We start from the raw sequence: 18,705 nt of genomic DNA, 5'->3' as shown, positions 1-18,705 counted from the left end.
CATGGCCGGGTTTGGGCCTTGGCTCTTGGTGCCCTGGGGGACCGACTCTTGAGACTTTACAACTCCTGCCTCGAGTCGGGACGGTTTCCTTCATCGTGGAGGACGGGCAGACTCGTGCTGTTGAGAAAGGAGGGGCGCCCGGCGGATACTGCCGCCGGGTACCGTCCCATCGTGTTGCTGGATGAGGTGGGCAAGCTGCTGGAACGCATTCTGGCAGCCCGCATCATCCAGCATCTAGTCGGGGTGGGACCCGATCTGTCGGCGGAGCAGTATGGCTTCCGAGAGAGCCGCTCAACGGTAGACGCGATCCTTCGAGTGCGGGCCCTCTCGGAGGAGGCCGTCTCCAGGGGTGGGGTGGCTTTGGCGGTGTCGCTCGATATCGCCAATGCGTTTAACACCCTGCCCTGGTCCGTGATAGGGGGGGCGCTGGAACGACATAGAGTGCCCCCCTACCTTCGCCGGCTGGTGGGTTCCTACTTAGAGGACAGATCGGTCACGTGTACCGGACACGGTGGGATCCTGCACCGGTTCCCGGTCGTGCGCGGTGTTCCACAGGGGTCGGTGCTCGGCCCCCTTTTGTGGAATATCGGGTATGACTGGGTGCTGAGAGGTGCCCTCCTCCCGGGCCTGAGCGTAATCTGTTACGCAGACGACACGTTGGTCGTGGCCCGGGGGGGGAGTTTTGCTGAGTCTGCCCGTCTTGCTACGGCTGGGGTGGCGCATGTCGGCAAAATTAGGAGATTGGGCCTCGACGTGGCGCTCAGTAAATCCGAGGCCATGTGGTTCCACAGGCCCCGGAGAGTGCCACCTGTCGATGCCCATATCGTGGTTGGAGGCGTCCGTATCGGGGTCGGGGTGCAGTTGAAGTACCTCGGCCTCATTCTGGACAGTCGTTGGACCTTCCGTGCTCACTTTCAGAACCTGGTCCCTCGTTTGTTGGGGGTGGCCGGCGCGTTGGACACGGCAGAGCATACGCTCGTCGCCTGCCCCGCATGGGAGGGGTGGCGCCGTGTCCTCGTCGCAAAAATAGGAACCGACTTGTCGTTGCCGAGTGTTGTGGCATCGATGCTCGGCGACGACGAGTCGTGGAAGGCGATGCTCGACTTCTGCGAGTGCACCATCTCGCAGAAGGAGGCGGCGGGGCGCGTGAGAGACGCACAATCCCGCCGCCGTCGAGCGGGGGCCAGGGAGGCGGATCTCGCCCAAGCCCTGGCCCTCTAAGTGTTTCGGGTCCCCCTCACATGTCGGTCTGGGGACCGGCGAGGGGGCCTAAGAAGACGACGTGCAAGCTGCTCTGCACGCGTTTTGTGCAAGAGCGTCCGGGTGATGGAAGGCCGGCTATCCTCAACCCACGCTGGTTCTGACCCAGCGGGGTATTCCGAGGGTAGACCATTCTAACCGGCGCCATCTAGGCAGGCTTCGGATAGCCTGCCGACCGAGAGGACTGGTGGTCGTGGCGCCGACGACCGCCAGTCCGGCGTCCCGAGGGGGAGGGTGATGGGAGAGATGTGCTCCGCACTAAACGCTTCCCTTTCCCCCCTTTGCCTTGTCATGAGTTCTGTCTCATGCGAGGTTTGGACGTTGGTTGTTGAGCGACAGGAGGTTTTAGTCAGTTCGACTCTGACATACCCCGCCCAGTATCCCCAGTAAAGGGCGGAAGTCCGGCGATTTCCTCCTGACCAAAAAAAAAAAAAAAACCTATAGAGTTATAGAAATAATAATAAAAAATTAGGTACTAAAATCGGCATTTGCGCCCGGGACTCCCAAGTTATTTATTTAATACGGGATTTACAGCTAAATCTGCATTGAAAAGTGTTCAGAAGTTTAGAAGTTATTAATAAATAGTATGTTAGTACTACATCGACAAATAAAATTGTATTTTTTTATTTTTATAGTGATTAATGAAGCTGGTTTAAAAAAAAAAAATAACAGGACAATTTGCTTGTACTACATTAAGATTTTCGAAATAAACGTGTCGAATAATTACGGTAATAACCAACTAGAACGTGATTTTTTTTTATAAATTCAAACATAAACATAACGCAATTAGTTAAAAATAAATTTGAAATGATAACAAGACGTCATGTAAGGTTAACATAAAATCTAAAAGCTACACAAAAAACATTTCCACGCGCTTACTTGCTTGAAGCGTGTAGCTGTTCAAACTGGTCTTAATTAAAGATGGTCTAAAACAGAGAGTTGAAATAATGGTCCAGGAGCCAGGTACAATTTTAGTCAATTATTTCTTCTCGAGCGGAACTTCGTAAAATGCATTAGGAACCTATACTATGAATACTCGCGACCGTCAGCTGCGACTCCGTGGGTGGGGCGGGCAGTGGCAGCCTCCCACGCATGGAAAAGTTTTAAGGTTAACGCAACAGCATCTATCGCCTACTGAATCTTATCAGCTGACGACTTTTCCCTTGACTTACAGCTAGCTGATTTCTTTCATTATTTACTAGAGTATGTTAACAATCCTCTTATAATTTTTTGTCCGGGAGGAAATAACGTTTCTTAAGTTATTTTCTTTTTATATATTACATTGGGATCGAATTTGAGCACAGCACTTCCAGCATTCCATGCATTTACAGGATGTGATTACAACCCTGCATTTTTTAGAAAAGGCAAGAAGCGTCCTTTTTCGATTATGTCAAAATCTGAAGCGTTTACGGAGTGTTTCATACAAATGTCAGAGCCATCGATGAACAGAGAAGATTTATTTCGCGAAATTCAAGAGTTTGCTTGTCAGATGTATGGCCTTAATCGGTTAAGAAAAAATAACGACGCTAGGGTTGCATTGCAATGATAAATTTAAGTTGCCTAAAAAAGTATTGACGGTTCTTCTCTACCACCATGCGAATCAGAACTGTACTAGTAATTTTTAAGGGCATGTTACATTGTGCAAATTTTGTTCTCACGCTAACCTTAAAGTTCCAACAACTGAAGAACTATACAGACTATGGTGGGGAAGAAATAGATAACCGATATGAATTTGATTGGTTTTCTGGGACTCAGTTACCAACGTCGACTGAGGAGATAACCATTCAGCCTGAAAAAGGTATCAATTCTTTTTTTATATTTTTATTTTTTCTTATGATCATGTTTTACTATACACGCGGACCAATAATTTTTTTTTCATTTTTTCACAAATGATGATACTGAAGACATGATCGCATCGAACTCTGACAGTGAATCAGAGAGAGATGAAAGCGACTCAAGCCAAAGCGAGAATGAAAGTGATTGATTTTTATTGTTATTTTTAAGCAACTCATGAAATAAAAGTTTATTAATTAAAAAAATATGCTACCATAAATTATTCATTAATCAATTTATTCTTACAAACATTTCCTCCATTATCAACTTTCATATTTGTTATCAAATCAGTCAAATCAAGCATATAATACGAATAACTTAAGAAACGTTATTTCCTTCCGGACGAAAATTTATAAGAGGAGTGTTAACATACTCTAGTAAATAATGAAAGAAATCAGCTAGCTGTAAGTCAAGGGAAAAGTCAGCTGATAAGATTCAATAGGTGATAGATGCTGCTGCGTTACACCTTTCAAGGTACCAGCAAACAAACTTTCCACTGAGATGCAGCAAGCTGACATTAATTTTCATTCATAGTACTATATAAACGATCACCAGGTAAATTTTTAGTTGAGAGGAAATCATTGCAAATATAAATATTTTTTTTTCATGTTCAAGCAGCCAGCTGACGTATAATCCACGATGTTATGGCCAGCTGACTTTGTTTTTCCTTCAAAATACTAGGTTAACTATAATCTGACAAATTTTGAAATGGGAGGAAATGACCAAAAAAAATTTTTTTTTTCTCCATTCGTGGGAGGCTGCCATTGCCCGCCCCACCCACGGAGTCGCAGCTAACGGTTGCGAGTATTCATAGTATAAGTCCCTAATGCATTTCACGAATTTTCGATTGGAAGGGACTTGGTCATGAAAATCTGTCACTGGCTCCCGGACTATAAAATATGTAAATCAATGGTCTAAAAGGAATAAAATCATTACGCAGATTAATGCCAGTGAAGATTTTATAAGAGTGTACAAAGGGAGGGAAACGCAAATCGACTTGTATTTTTTTTTGCAGCCCACGGTTATCCACTGTTGAACATAAACGTCCAGCAAGGTTCGGCCCAACAACCGGTCTTCCAGACGCGTGCATTCAGCGGACTCCTACGAATTTAAGCAGTGTGCTTAGTGCGAGTTTTTTAACGTTCTCGATAGCGTAAAAGTTAACTCATATTTGTATGAAATGGGATCATTTGCCTATATTTGTCACTGGGGGCGCTGTTCCTACTGTATGTTACAAAATTGGGCTAACTTTTACGCTATCGAGAACGTTAAAAAACTCGCACTAAGCACACTGGTCGTCACTCCACCTCGCGAGAGGCCTATGTACGGTACGCTTTCCGGTACGCAATTTTATAAGTTTTTAAATAGAGATCTTCTCAATTAAAATATAATAGGTAGATTTTGTGCTTAAATCTTAATTTTTAATTTTTTTTATAATTTTTTAATATTTAAATTTAAAAAAATATTATAATGCCAAATTATTGGCAAATTATTAAAGGATGACCGCTGGGGCTGAAAAGTTATTTATTATATGAACAGTTGATTAATGTCTTAAATTCTTCTTCTTCATTTCATTTCACTCCATAATATCCTTTTTCATAAAAATATGAATATAAATTAAAATAAGACATGACTTAAAGGTCTCAGTTACCAGGTTATAAAATCCCTAAAAAAATTTATTCATAGATATTAAATTCCATAATACCCTTTTTGATAAAAATATGAATATAAATTCAAATAAGACATGACTTAAAGGTCTCAGTTACAAGGTCATAAAATCCCTAAAAAAATTTATTCATAGATACTAAATTTATAATTTTTAATTCAGGATATAATATAAATCGTATAAGACCTGGCTTTGGTTTTTTTGAAAATTTCTTTCAGAAATTATATAGAACAGACAAAGCTGTATGGGCTTAGATCCCCTTGCCTTTCCTAATAAGGAAAAATTGTACCAAAAAAAAATATCTATGGTTATTGTTTATTTCAAAGTTAATAAACAAGTTTGTTTGCCATTTGTTTGTATTTGAGAATTCTCGTACCGTAAAATGGGCCTACAAACCTGTACCTATTTATACTTAGGTCGTTTCCATTTCACGTATTTTCATCCCAATTGACCCCTTTTTCGTTGTTATTTGTACCTAAGACGTCCCCAATATCCCCAAAAACAACAGATTTTTACATGTATTTTTATTTAATCAAATACATTAAAACCAATAACAACTGAGACTTACCTTTAATATATATGCTGGTTCAAACACTAAATAACGTTTATAAATCATAGTCGTCTTCTATTATTAACAAATAAATAAAAGAGACCAAAGTTTCTAGCACTAAAATAATGACCACCACAGGAAGTTAATTTGAAACGCGATTTTTTATAAGTTAGCAGCTATTATCATGCATATTCAGAGTTGTTTTGTGAACTTTCAACATTCTACTATTAAACTACAAAAAATGGAAGATTTTGCAACGAATATAAAACTTATATTGAGCGTCGAAAGATTTTCCCGGTTTTTTCCCGATTCGCCTGTCAATCCCTAATCGCCCCATTTTACCGGTACTCGAAATAAGTTTGAACTCATATAAACTTCTATAGAGAAATATACTATACCTCTACTTGCTTTCTAATAAATATCAACGGTCTGAAATAATTCGGTTGCCAATAGCGCGATATATATTAAATAATTCCATTATAGAATACAAGTAGGTAGCGTTAACTAACGTTACTTTGAATGAGAGAGGTGTTTTGTGTTCACTGCTACAACAGAAGCTACTTGAAACCAGCCATAGCATAGTTGGGATATGTAGGAATAAAAAAACAGCATAAGTAAAGGCAAACTGCAAAGAAACTACTAACAAATATAAGCTATTAAGAGTAGATTTTAAACCGCTGAGGCCTGTTTTTTAAAATCAGCGTTCTCAAGACATAGGTACCTCAAATATGGGCGATGATAGTGAGGCAGCCGTAGACGGGAGAATTAGGCAGATAATCCCCAGGTAAATATATACTGTACAGCAAAATTATTCGAACATTATTGATCTCTTTAAAATCTTTCATAATTAAAACTCTTTAGTTTTAAAAACATTTTCATAAACGGATTCACTCACCTGTCATTCAGTGGAGAGTATGTAGTTCAGTTTTACTATACCTAATAATACTGTTTAAAATATTAATTTCAATAGAGATTAAGGGTTTTAAATGTTGTTTTCTTATTTCTATTACAGGTGGGTGAATATTTTGTTAGATAAATTTAGTATAGTTTTAATTAATACTATCAATAAAATCATTTATTGTTCATTCACTCATATTTTATGTCATTATAATATATTATATACATATTTCAGATGTAAACATGAAGCACACGTCACACCTGCACAAACGGAGGTACTTATGGAGAAAATCAAAACTAACCCATTCATAATATAGAAATTAATATTTTCGTGGCTATCAAGCCTGGCAATGATCTTGCTGGAAACATGTTACCAATGAACTCAACAAACTCTCCAACACCCCTGTCAAAACACCAGAGCAATGGAGGACAGTTGACTATCAAACATGCTACCTGCTATTATTGGGTAGCTGTATAAATGTAAATAATAACGTGCAATACAAACCAAATTTCAAAAATGTATAAATTGCCTTCAATACTGATGGTATGGTGTGTTATGGGTCAGTACTGGTAGCTACCGATAATCTGTCCATTTTTACTATAAAGCTATCAAGCTTGAAGGGTGGACAGCTGACATACAATAAAAGAAGAGACTGGCTGATTATGATCTCAAAGTGGACCAAGCCAAAACCTCACCTCGTCGGATGGGTCAAGAGATCATTTACTGATCTAGTGCATTAAATAGAACTTTAAATAGTTCTAGTAATAGTTTGAGAATGAATAGATTCTAAGTTAGTTATGTAGCATTACTCCTCATCATCTCATCACCATACTATGTTTAATTTCATTCTCATCTTGGATTGATTATCTAATTGATGATATATCATGCATCTTGAATACTTAGGATGAAATAGAGGAAGATTATCTAATGGCTGGTATTATTTTTATCATATTATCAATTTTCAATATACATAATACACTTGGGAAACTGTTCTAACTTGAGGCAGTCAAGTCCTATGAATGAATCTTACAAGACACATCCAATTGTAGTTTCATTATAATTTATAATGGCAGATAATAAAGAAATTAAAGAAAAAAAGTCATTTAAAGGTATTTATGCATGAAGTTCTAATTTTTTTTTTTATTGGGTGGATGGGTGAACTGGTTCACGACCCACCTAGTGTTAAGTGGTTACTGTAGCCCATCGACATCAACAACGTAAATGACGCCACACAACTTGAGACATGAGTTTTGAGTACAAGTAGTACAACAACTGCCCCATCCCTGAAATCGAAACGCATTACAGCTTCGCGGCAGAAATAGGCAAGTTGATGATTCCTACTCGTGCGAGCTCACAAGAGTGAGCCCCTACCACCAGTAATTACGCAAATTATAATTTTTACGGGTTTGATTTTTGTTACACGATGTTATTCCTTCACCGAAGTCATTAGTGAACATTTGTGAAATACGTATTTTATTAGATAAATTCGAACCCTGGCACAGGCGCATCGCTTGATACGAATGCACTAGGCGTTTTATCTTTTAAGCCACGAGTTCAGTGTTTACTCTACACAATATTTACTACTAGTATCAAAATACATGCATACATACTAGCTCACATTATTTTTTTTTTTGCTTAGATGGGTGGACGAGCTCTCAGCCCACCTGGTGTTAAGTGGTTACTGGAGCCCATAGACATCCACAACGTAAATGCGCCACCCACCTAGAGATACAAGTTCTAAGGTCTCAAGTATAGTTACAACGGCTGCCCCACCCTTCAAACCGAACTGTCACCAGTAAAAACTCATGTCACTATGTCAACACTGAATACCAACACAGACCCCTACGGCGTCTGAATTTTTTTTTTTTTTTTTCTTCCTAGTCATTGGTAGTCCTAGAGATTATTCCAACTACGCGCCAATCGGTAGGTGAGCGCACAGGCTCAACCTCAGAGAATTGGTAACACTAGCCATAGCAAGAGAAGTGCTTCGCTGAATCTATCACCGGATCGGAAGCGCGACCCACTGAGAAGATCCGGTGAGAAACTCAGTGGGTTGTCTCTATAGGGAATTCTAGTGATTATTTAAATTATTATGAAAACCAACAAGAGGATTTGCTATTAAACAAATTGTATTTGTTCTTGTAGCAAGTGACTGCACAAGTACAAGAAACAACATCCCGGTCTCCGGTGGCACATAAAAGTATAGTTAAATTTCATTATTCATATTACACTTAAGCATACATCTCACTTATATGAAAGTTTCATCTGTATTGCATTGTTCCAGGATTGAGTCGTACAAGATTTGCAACCATAGTTACAGCACTAACAGCGGCACAAAAGAGGCCACGAAGAAAGAGAAGTAAGTTAAAATATATCAAGATTACAGTAAAAACGTTACAAAATCATATCGCAGGGAAAAAAAATGTATATTTAAAAAATATATATGACCATTTTCAGATTTGAATCTTCATCGTAATGCTCGTGCAATAGCAAAGTCTAGAAATGAATCAAGAAGGGTATGTTTTAATATGAATTGTACTGGATATTAGCTCTTAGATTTTTATTTTTTATTGCTTAGATGGTTGGACGAGCTCTCAGCCCAACTGGTGTTAAGTGGTTACTGGAGCCCATAGATATCTACAACGTAAATGCGCCATCCACCTTGAGATATAAGTTCTAAGATCTCGGACTAGTTACAACGGCTGCCCTACCCTTCTAACTGAAACGCATTACTCCTTCACGACAGAAATAGGCAGGATGGCTACCTACCTACCCGCGCGGACTCACAAGAGGTCCTACCACCAGTGCAATAAATCTTTTTAAAGTGAAACTTCTTTAGGTGCGTTGAGAGTAAAATTTAACTCGCGACAGATTCGTTACAGCTAGAGAGAATAGATACAATTTAGGAAGAGCGAGAGAGAAAATAGAGCGTCTCGAGAACCACCGTCCGTGGTGAGAGGGAAAAGACAAAGCGAGCTAGATCATTTCTGTTGTACACAGCATTCCCTATTACAAGAAAAATTGTATTTAAGGATGAAGAATGACTAAAACCATAATGCTACAGACCGCTAAAGAAGTTTCACTTCTTTCACGTACACCAAGTTACACGCGCAACATTTTTTTTTTATTGCAGATACTGGCGGCTGCCTCTGAAACACTAGCGGAAGCTGTTAAGATCCAGGCCGAGGCAGCTTTAATACAAGCCGAAGCTGCGAAAGCTCAAACTGAAGCGTCCCTGAAATTCGCCCAGATCTCTAATAAAATATACATACTAACTTTATTATTGAATAAAAATAATAATTAGTCTTATAATTTTATTCTTTCACTAAAATCACACGGATAATAATGCAAATGTAGTATTTTTAATAAGTCGTTGGGGCGGTAGGGAGAATAAAATGAAAAAAATCTTGTTGTCTATGGGCAGCACAAGACTTGCTGTTCGTAACGTGGAGGCTCGATGTTACTTACGCACTCTGCATTCGGTTTAAGTTGTTTTTTTTAAATTAATAATTAACCACCGTACAAACCTACCACAGTATAATTACAAATCAGTACGATCACACTATCTGCATTGGTTTTATTCCGATTCGATTCGCCATTTTAAAGTAAGCTTCGTACTGTTTCTGAGGGTAGTTTATGGTTCCTCTCTTCTGTGTTTCCGCGTAGTTCTTGCGTTCTTTGTCTCCTGGTGCTAGTACGGGGAGTTTAGGGTCCATCTGGATTTAAAACAAAAATATTTTGTTATTGGGCTTATTTATGAAAATGGCTTATATTAAGAATGCATCGCGTAAAGAAGCCGAAAAAGCTGAGCCGCTTGAAGCTACAGATTGAGGTGGTAGCGTGATTACTATGTCCGCTATTATTACAGTATAATTGATAACTCGTACGACCAATTGGTTGAAATTGAAATAAAATGTAATTGAATTTTTTGTTCAAAGAACTACAAATAATGCTATAAAGTTATTTACTACACAAAACAAACTTATCAGATACTGATCTATGGAGCATAGTACTTACTGTAAGGTGACAATTTAAAAACAGTTGACGCCCGGCCCTTTTTGTTTCAAGACCGATGCAGTTATATAGTGCTATTAAAAAACTAGACGTCACGCAAATGTAGCCTAGCAGTAATTTAAAATAAAAGACGACAAAGTTATTGTATGAAAAAATAATTCTTTCTATCTACACAATACGTTTTGTCTTTTATTGCCATGGATAATACAAGAATACTGCACGTTTTGAATTGTGCCAAATTATTATCGGTCTTGTTCAAATCGCCAAGAGATACGGCCGCTGTCTCTGGTTACTTACGCTCATCTTAAATCACGTTTGAAGCCAGACATGATAGCTTAAAACGTACCGGTTCTAAGTTCCTCCAGTGCTGTAAGCAGTTCGAGATCCTGTCTTCGAAGCCAGGAGCGAAGCAGCCCGGATCGATGGCCGCGAAGCAGTGCCCCAGATCCGGAGGTCCGCCTTGACTGTCCAGTTCCCAACCACGGACTTGATGCGTCGATTTAGATCCTACAATAATACATTTGTTATTAGCTTGGTAGTATATTACATGTGATATTTTTTTTATTATTATTTTAAAAAGGATATTTGAATGCTTTGCTTAGCTGTTTCCCAATCACAGGGCAACGGCGGATCCAGGGGGGGGGGGTCATGGGGTCATGACCCCCCCTCCCCCCTGAGCTGGTTCCAGGACTTAGGTGAACCACTAATTGAACCTAATGATTTTATTTATATATTTTGTCACTATACAGATTTTATGTAACTACATACCTTCAATATTTAATTAATTTAATATAATATAATAACTTTGTATGATGGCAAGCGTTTGGGAACGAGCGCATCGAAAATTTGACTGTGACCCCCTCCTGGCGCCAAAGCTGGATCCGCGGGAACGCGAGAGCCAAAATAGGATGATTGTTTTTTTTTTTTTTTTTTTTTTTTTTTTTTTTTTTTTTTTTATGATTGAAAGTTTACTGGTGGCCCGAAGGCCTTTCCAGTTTCACCAGGACAGGTGGGCGAGCAAAGGCTCAGCCAAGAGGGGTGGGATTTGCTAACAACTGCCCGAGCGCCTCCGAAGGAGACCTAACAACTCAAGAGCAATTGTTTCGCGAATGAATCTACTACCGGATCGGAATCGCGACCCGCTGAGAAGATCCGGCGAGAAACTCAGCGGGCTGATGCATGGGTTAGGTTGCACGTCGACCTCTTTGTCGAGTTCGACGAGTACGGTTACCGGGGTCCCTAAGCCTGCCCCTAGTATTAGAGCTGAAGGCATCTAATGCAAAGGTTATTGGATCTGATGGATCCGTAAGGACGTGTCTAGGGCGTCGACGGTGACTGGCTCCTGCATGATCAGGATTCGGGGAGTAGTCAGCGGCGGCAACGATAAGGCGATTATCATGACGCATAGCCTTATCGAAGTATCGTTCCGACGCTGACTTCATGTATTTCCGAATTGATTCGAGGCCCAGGTCGTCGTGTAGGTCAACGTTCCTCACGAACCACGGAGCGCCGACAGCTAACCTGCAAAAGCGGGATTGTAGGGATTGGAGGGTGTCTATGTGTGTGCGGGCCGCGTGAGCGAACACCACACTCGCGTAAGTCATGACGGGCCTTATGCAAGTTTTGTAAAGTGTCACCTTGTTCCGAAGGGACATTTTACTCCGCTTACAGATCATGGGGTAGAGTCTACCGAGAATAAACGCGGCACGGTCACGGACTGATTTTATATGCGGGCGGAATGAGGATGATTGTATCGACTTGACTGAGCATACAAAATATTCTACCACCAGTAATAGAAAATCAGAGGCAACAATAGCGGGCGTTTGGTATGGAAACGAAGTGGGGATCGATGAAACTTAACACGTGCTCACGAATGACTTCCACTGTGAGGGAATAACGTAAAATTTAAAAAAGTTTAGAAAATTTAAATTTGCGTTTTTATTTATGTCATGTTCATTGAAAATGTATTTGTATTGGTATTGTGGAGTAAATAAATGCAATTATTATTATTATTATTATTATTATACGAAACAGTTACGCATTCTGGTTTAAAAATTTGAACAGCCGTTAAACAATTGAGACTGTTCTAATTTCTCAAGATTCTCGGTTGCAGAATTCACATTACGATGTCTATGAGCTTCCTTTAATTGGCCAAAGGATTCCATCGAGATCTCGGGCAATTTTTTACCAATCACTTCAAACTTGTATAATTTGTGTTAAACTAACGAAAACACGGCACCTCTAAAAGGTTTTACAGCAAGTATTATATATTTCATACATTTAGGAAGATCTCGAAACTTACCCGATAATCCACTGCACAGTACTTCAACAAGGGCGCTCAAAGCATACCCTTTGTAACCACTGGTCTCCTCAGCACCTCCCAGCGGCAGGAGTTTAGCTGTTTCAAAAGCCTAAAGATTTAGACAGAATTATTAAAACATGTTTAACTGATTTTTTGACCATTTTATCTTCTATTAGCAACTAATAGTAAATCCGTTGCTGTATATTGTCAGGGTGATGAAGTCTTGACCTACCGGTCCCCTCAGCACCCTCGTTGAATCTTTGGCTTATTATGACTGGCATAATCTTTTTTATTTTTTCTTTCCTACCTAAGCCTTAAAATACTATGTCAGCGTAACCGGACGAGTAGGTGAGCCTACGGGGCTCAAACTGGGAGTGTTGCTCACACTGGCTCTAGCAAGAACAGTGCTTCGCAGAATCTACCACCGGATTGGAAACTCGACCCACTGAGAAAATCCGACAAGAAACTTAGTGGGCTCTTTTTTATTACGATTCCCCATCAAAAGGACAATATGTTCGACTGTCTACAAACATCAACAAATAATAATGTAACATGCTTTATTAAAGATCAACAAATTATAACTAACCAATTTAGCATCAGTGGTAGTTTTTCCATCGGGGCCGAGCGCCCAGCCAGCTGGCAATGGCTCCTCTTTGTGTACTTGTATTTCAACCTAAATAAGGAGAAAATGATCGTAAAATATATTTTAAAATCTATATTTCTGAATTTTAGAACAATAAAAGTTTGAATACTTTTTGATTTAACTTAACTAAATGTAGGTATAAAGTTAGTCACATTGTCCCGAACCCCGGACAATTTTAGATTTATTTTTGCTATAATCTGATTAAAATACGCATGACCCAAATAATATCGTGTAACAAACTTTTTTTGTTCGAAATGTTCATGTTAAGGAATAATATCTGGTAATAAAAATCAAACCCACAAAATTATAATTTGCGTAATTACTGGTAGCAGGACCTCGCGTGAGTCCGCATGCGTAGGTGCCAGCACCCAGCCTATTTCTGCCGTGAAGCAGTAATGTGTTTCGATTTGAAGAGCGGGGCAACTGTTGTACTGTAAAGGCTGAGAGACCTTGGAACTCATGTTTTGGGGTGGGTTGCGGCATTTACGTTGTGGATGTCTATGAGCACCAGTACCCACTTATCACAACAGGTGGGCCGTGAGTTCGTCCATCCACTAAAGCAATAAAAAAAATTGTGTTTTTCAACTAAATTATTACGCATTTAACTTTTAGAAATTGGCTCAGTATGCGTCACATTTTAAGTGTCGCCAAATGACATAGTAAATTTTACAAGAAATACTTGAATTAAAATTAAATTATATTTCAGAGTTTACTCGATTTCTTTACTTACTTTGCCCATAGCGACCGCCGTTGTAGCTAAATCGACAACCAAATTATCGCCGTTTTTAGCTGGAGCGGCCAAAGCTATGGGATTTGTACCCAATGCACTCTGAAAAATAAATAAAAAGTCTAAACACATTTTACTAAAGATCGGTGATACAATGAATTAATTATGTCAATGATTGTCCCTTAAGTTGTTCCAATAAATTCTTGATATAGGGCTATATAAAAATATACTAACTGTTTTAGATCTAGTCGGTACTAATATCGGGGAAGAGTTTGTAAACGACAGCCCTATGAGACCCTGTTTTTCCGCCTTCAATGCCCAGTATCCAGCCATACCGTAATGATTGCTACCTGTAAAATAATTTCACAATTAACGGCCAACTATCTGTGTATTTAGTGCGAGTTTTTTATCGCTCTCGATAGCGTAAAAGTGAACTCAAATTTGTATTGAGTTAGAACGTTTGCCTACGTTTGCCGCTAGGGGCGTTGTTTCAACTGCATACAAATTTGAGTTAACTTTTACGTTATCGAGAACGTTAAAATACTCGCACTAAGCACACTGGTCTGGTCGGCGTGTCACAACACGCATGGTCCCTACAATCATCTTATGCATCGAAAAAGTCATGCATTCCGCATTAAAGGGTGGAACAGCTGTTTTACAAAATAATTTAAGTTACATCGTCATATCTCATAGTGGCATTTAATTTCTGATGTCTATAGGCTATGGAAATCAGTAAGCCATGAGCAAATACATCTAAACTTTTTTTTTTTTTTTTCCTACCTAAGCTGATAGCCTTGAGAGGCTATATCAGCGTAACCCTAACTTTAGTAGGTGAGCTCACGGGGCTCAAACCTGATGACACATCTAACCTGTGCTAATATAAAGAGTTTTTAATGCGCTTTTATTAGCTTTGATGAGTGTATTCATTGTGTGTTATTTTCACTGACGTCCGATTAACTTGAATAAATATGCCACAACCTTGTCTTAAATATTATAGGATCGATGACGGTATAATAATTTTATAGTTTCACTTTAATATCCTGAACAGGACAACAAAATAGATGAAATTAATTATTAATATGGTTTGCTATTAAAGCGCGTTTTTTTTAGGTTTTAATCTACATATGATTTATTACCAATAAGAAACTACATACATGTATATATTCACAATAAATCGACTTACGTCTGGCAGCCACCCATCCTACTCCCGCTTCCTTCGCCTTCCTTATCGCGACATCCATACAGAAGTTTCCGACAGTAGCACCTAAAGCGTCGCAACCGTCCACCAGAGCGGTCGCAGCCGACTCTTTCAATATCACCGGCTTTGCACAAGGATCTGTTGCTTTTGACAGGATATCGTTTATATAGAATTCTAAAAAAAATAATAATAATTAGGCAATAGAATAGTACGGCAATTTTCTATAGGCTCTTACGTATTAGTAAATGCAACATATAAATGTTATTATAATTTTCAAATAATTACGTAGTTTAATTTCTACAGAAGTTCTGTATAAAAATTTAATTATATTTATTGTAAAAGTTCTTGTACCTATCTCGAGACAATCATAGTTCTACGATAAATTCAAAAGGAATGTCTCGGAGAGCTGAATCTGAAGACGAAAAATTGAATCGTAAATTGAACTCTTTCTATATCCAAATAAAGCAGAATATATAATACCCAATCTGTTAAGTCCGTGACTGTAATGTCCGACTGTATCAGCATGGATTAGAAGATCAGCTTGCGCTTTCGCTTCGGATACAGGAGCGCCTACAGCCGTGAGGCTGTCCTCCATGAACCGCCTGGCTTCCTCAACTAGTACCTCAGGCATGACTGTACTCTGTAAACAATAACACAATGCTTTATATGAGAAATGTTAAAGAAAGTAAAACTATACAGCGTGTTCGTATTTGAAATTAATTTAAATTATATTTATAAATTAACTAGCTGACCCGGCAGACTTCGTAGTGCCTCAATCGATAAATAAAAGACCTAAACTTTGTTTAATTTCAAAAATTTTCATATTTCTCTACCTTTTAAACCTTCTCTGGACTTCGACAAATAATTCAAGACCAAAATTAGCCAAATCGGTCCAGCCGTTCTCGAGTTTTAGCGAGACTAACGAACAGCAATTCATTTTTATATTTATAGATAATAAATAATATGTTGTATTGAAACATTAATTTGATTCGTCCAAATAAAAGCTCACTTTGCTTAAAAAATGATTTAGAACTAACAAATAATTATTTTTAAAATCTTCCTCTAACCTATAACATTTTAAGGATACCATTGACAACTAACTACAACTACCTACTAAAACTGACTCTTGACGAAAACCACGTATCCACTCAAATCGTGAGGTCGTCAGCCCATCTATAAAATAGAAATACCAATTTCGAAGTACGTACATATATTTTATCACCTATACGATAAAATGTACGATCTACGTGACTTGTAGCAAATACGCTAGAGTTCGCTCATTGCATTACAACACATGACGAAGCTAATTTATCTACGATTGGACCAGCCATTTTATTTAAGCCAAACATTTCGAAATATGATCAAGGACAATACGAATAACCAAGTATCAATAATCAAAAGCGAATTAGATTTAAAAAATCAACTGGTTGTTAAGCATGTTAGATACGCGCATACGGAATGATTTTTTATTTTGTTTCTACCTAAGCTAGCCTTGAGAGGCTATTTCAGCGTAACCTTAACTAGTAGGTGAGTAGTAGCACGAACCCTAGCAAGAGCCGTGCTTCGCAGAATCTACCGCCGGATCGGAAGCGCGTCCCACTGAGAAGATCCGGCGAGAAACTTAGTGGACTGTGTCTGTGGGTCAATTTACTTGTCGAGTCCTTCGTCGCGAGCGACGGGTTCGACGAGGACAATGACCGGACGGAATGATACCATTTGTCTATTTCTACGAATAAACGATGTGGTTCGATTTCAAAGGCACCCGCTGTACCATTAGACTTCAATATTTAGTTAAACTAATAAATGTGTTTTAATATCTGGTCCTTCTCCGCGTATTGTGACCTCGCACTCGCTGGAGCCACTACCCTTATTCTGCGGCACTAAAATTTTGCATTTTCTCTGAAGTACATAAGGATATACCTATGTATATATCCCATATCCATATATATTTGAAGAATAAACCTTACATACCTATTTTATAACGATCGTATATTAAGCAGGATATTGTATTTTAGATATATCTATTTGTGTATAGACAGAAGATATATTTCTAAGGCTCCAATAACCACTTGTCAGGGTCGGAGAGCACTTACGAATGTTTATTAACAGCAAATAAAATGAAATAATATATTTAATGATAGTACACCCCATACACAAATCAACACAACTATCGGATATCGACCACAAGAAAATTATATTGCGAATTTAATTACAGTAAACTGTAAAAGATACTCGGACTAGAAATGTTGTTAGAGCTTATACACACGCATTAAAATGTTGTTAGGGCTTATAATAATAATAATAAGCCATTTATTTCTTGCTTTTACGTCACATTGGATATTTTTTCTCTTTTTTTTTATTGTCACATAGCGATCTGTTGCAATTAACAATAAGCTATTCGTTTGGACCTAGGGTAATGAGATTGATTCCCACTTTGGGCCAACATTCGTGGGACAAACAGATTTATTTACTCTGTGTCTGGAATTTTAAACATATATGTACTTTAAAAGCTTAAAATTATGAATATCAACAGCCTCTAGTCTCTCAGCCTCTGCCGAATACAGGGAATACTAGTTTGAGCTCAGATGTACTGTCGAGCAGATGTCGTTAGAATCTCGATTTTTTTTTTAGTAAAAAGTTCGATGCAATAATCTTAGTGAAAAATGACGTGGATAAAAATAAAACATTTTAAAAGCGCCCGCTGCAGTCGTATCGAATTTGTACTAAATACATTTTGCATAAAAGTGATTGTGTTGATTTATGGACGTTAGAGGGACATATTTTTGTGATTTCTTTTTTATCTTAAAAAATTAGTTATTTTGCCAATTTTAATGCGAATTTAAACGTACTGAATTGTTTAAATATTTGATATTTCCGTAAAAATATTTATTTTTTGAAGAGAATTAAAAAAAAAAAAAATTTTTAAACAATTTTTGTTCCAAAAATTTTTGTACAGAATTCATACTGTTGCCCCTACATTCAAAACTAAAAATTGTTTTTTTTTCTCACACTACAGCTTGTCTATAGCAGTACAGGCCCGTACCCATCCATTATTTGTTTGATCACCTGGCAGGTAGAAAGCCCTACCGAAATGATCTGTCTTTTTGGGAATCTTATTTTTTAGCTATAAATAACACTCCATTAAAATTTCAAGCTGCCTCAAAAACATTTTTTATAATTTTTTGCAAAAAATTTTTGCACGCGTCTTGTAATGTTACAACCCCGATTAAATTGTCTGGCTTATTTTTTTTTGTATTTATTAAGTATTACACTGCAACATATACCTAGTCAGGTCATAAATTCTGTCACATGTTTAATGTAAAATAATTGAAACAAGTTTATTCATTATGTAACCATTCATATACCAAAATGAACTTAACAAAACATAGATTCTTATGACACTAAAGTTTATTCAAAATGACCTCCGTGATTTTGAAGGCCTTTAATCCGCGCGGCCAGTCGTCTATCGCAGCACGAACGAGGTCGATGTCAATATCGGCGGCTGCCTTAATCAAGGATGTCTTGAGTGACTCCAAATTGGGATGAGGCTTTGAGCACGCCTTTTCCTCCAAGTGTTGTCATATCTTGTAATCTAACGGATTCAAATCTGGACT

The 18,705-nt window shown here is 38.5% G+C and overlaps 2 protein-coding genes across 2 annotated transcripts; one reads left to right on the top strand and one right to left on the bottom strand.

The window, feature by feature from the left end:
* The first annotated feature begins 5,173 nt into the window (after positions 1 to 5,173).
* Positions 5,174 to 9,519, top strand: LOC114252542 (uncharacterized). Its single transcript, XM_028187052.2, has 6 exons — positions 5,174 to 6,093; positions 6,442 to 6,481; positions 8,353 to 8,407; positions 8,492 to 8,566; positions 8,665 to 8,723; positions 9,341 to 9,519. Exons 1-6 carry the CDS (start codon positions 6,038 to 6,040, stop codon positions 9,509 to 9,511), a joined length of 456 nt encoding a protein of 151 aa, XP_028042853.2. The 5' UTR covers positions 5,174 to 6,037; the 3' UTR covers positions 9,512 to 9,519.
* Positions 9,508 to 15,731, bottom strand: LOC114253309 (uncharacterized). The gene is made up of 8 exons (XM_089735383.1): positions 15,572 to 15,731; positions 15,077 to 15,265; positions 14,128 to 14,243; positions 13,897 to 13,995; positions 13,110 to 13,196; positions 12,524 to 12,632; positions 10,568 to 10,728; positions 9,508 to 9,923 (listed from the first exon to the last, which is right to left on the bottom strand). Exons 1-8 carry the CDS (start codon positions 15,720 to 15,722, stop codon positions 9,765 to 9,767), a joined length of 1,071 nt encoding a protein of 356 aa, XP_089591509.1. The 5' UTR covers positions 15,723 to 15,731; the 3' UTR covers positions 9,508 to 9,764.
* Positions 15,732 to 18,705: the final 2,974 nt, after the last annotated feature.

The sequence above is a fragment of the Bombyx mandarina genome, chromosome 19, assembly GCF_030267445.1.
Source record: "Bombyx mandarina strain Sakado chromosome 19, ASM3026744v2".
Taxonomy (NCBI): domain Eukaryota; kingdom Metazoa; phylum Arthropoda; class Insecta; order Lepidoptera; family Bombycidae; genus Bombyx; species Bombyx mandarina.
This window is presented reverse-complemented; position numbering and strand designations above follow the sequence as displayed.

Coding starts and splice junctions, on each gene's coding strand:
- LOC114252542 (XM_028187052.2), top strand. CDS start 6,038: ATGGGCGATGATAGTGAGGCAGCCGTAGACGGGAGAATTAGGCAGATA. Junction 6,482..8,352: donor TCACACCTGCACAAACGGAG/GTACTTATGGAG, acceptor TTGTTCTTGTAG/CAAGTGACTGCACAAGTACA. Junction 8,724..9,340: donor CTAGAAATGAATCAAGAAGG/GTATGTTTTAAT, acceptor TTTTTATTGCAG/ATACTGGCGGCTGCCTCTGA.
- LOC114253309 (XM_089735383.1), bottom strand. CDS start 15,722: ATGCCTGAGGTACTAGTTGAGGAAGCCAGGCGGTTCATGGAGGACAGC. Junction 14,244..15,076: donor AGGATGGGTGGCTGCCAGAC/GTAAGTCGATTT, acceptor ATTATTTTACAG/GTAGCAATCATTACGGTATG. Junction 13,197..13,896: donor CGGCGGTCGCTATGGGCAAA/GTAAGTAAAGAA, acceptor CTCCTTATTTAG/GTTGAAATACAAGTACACAA.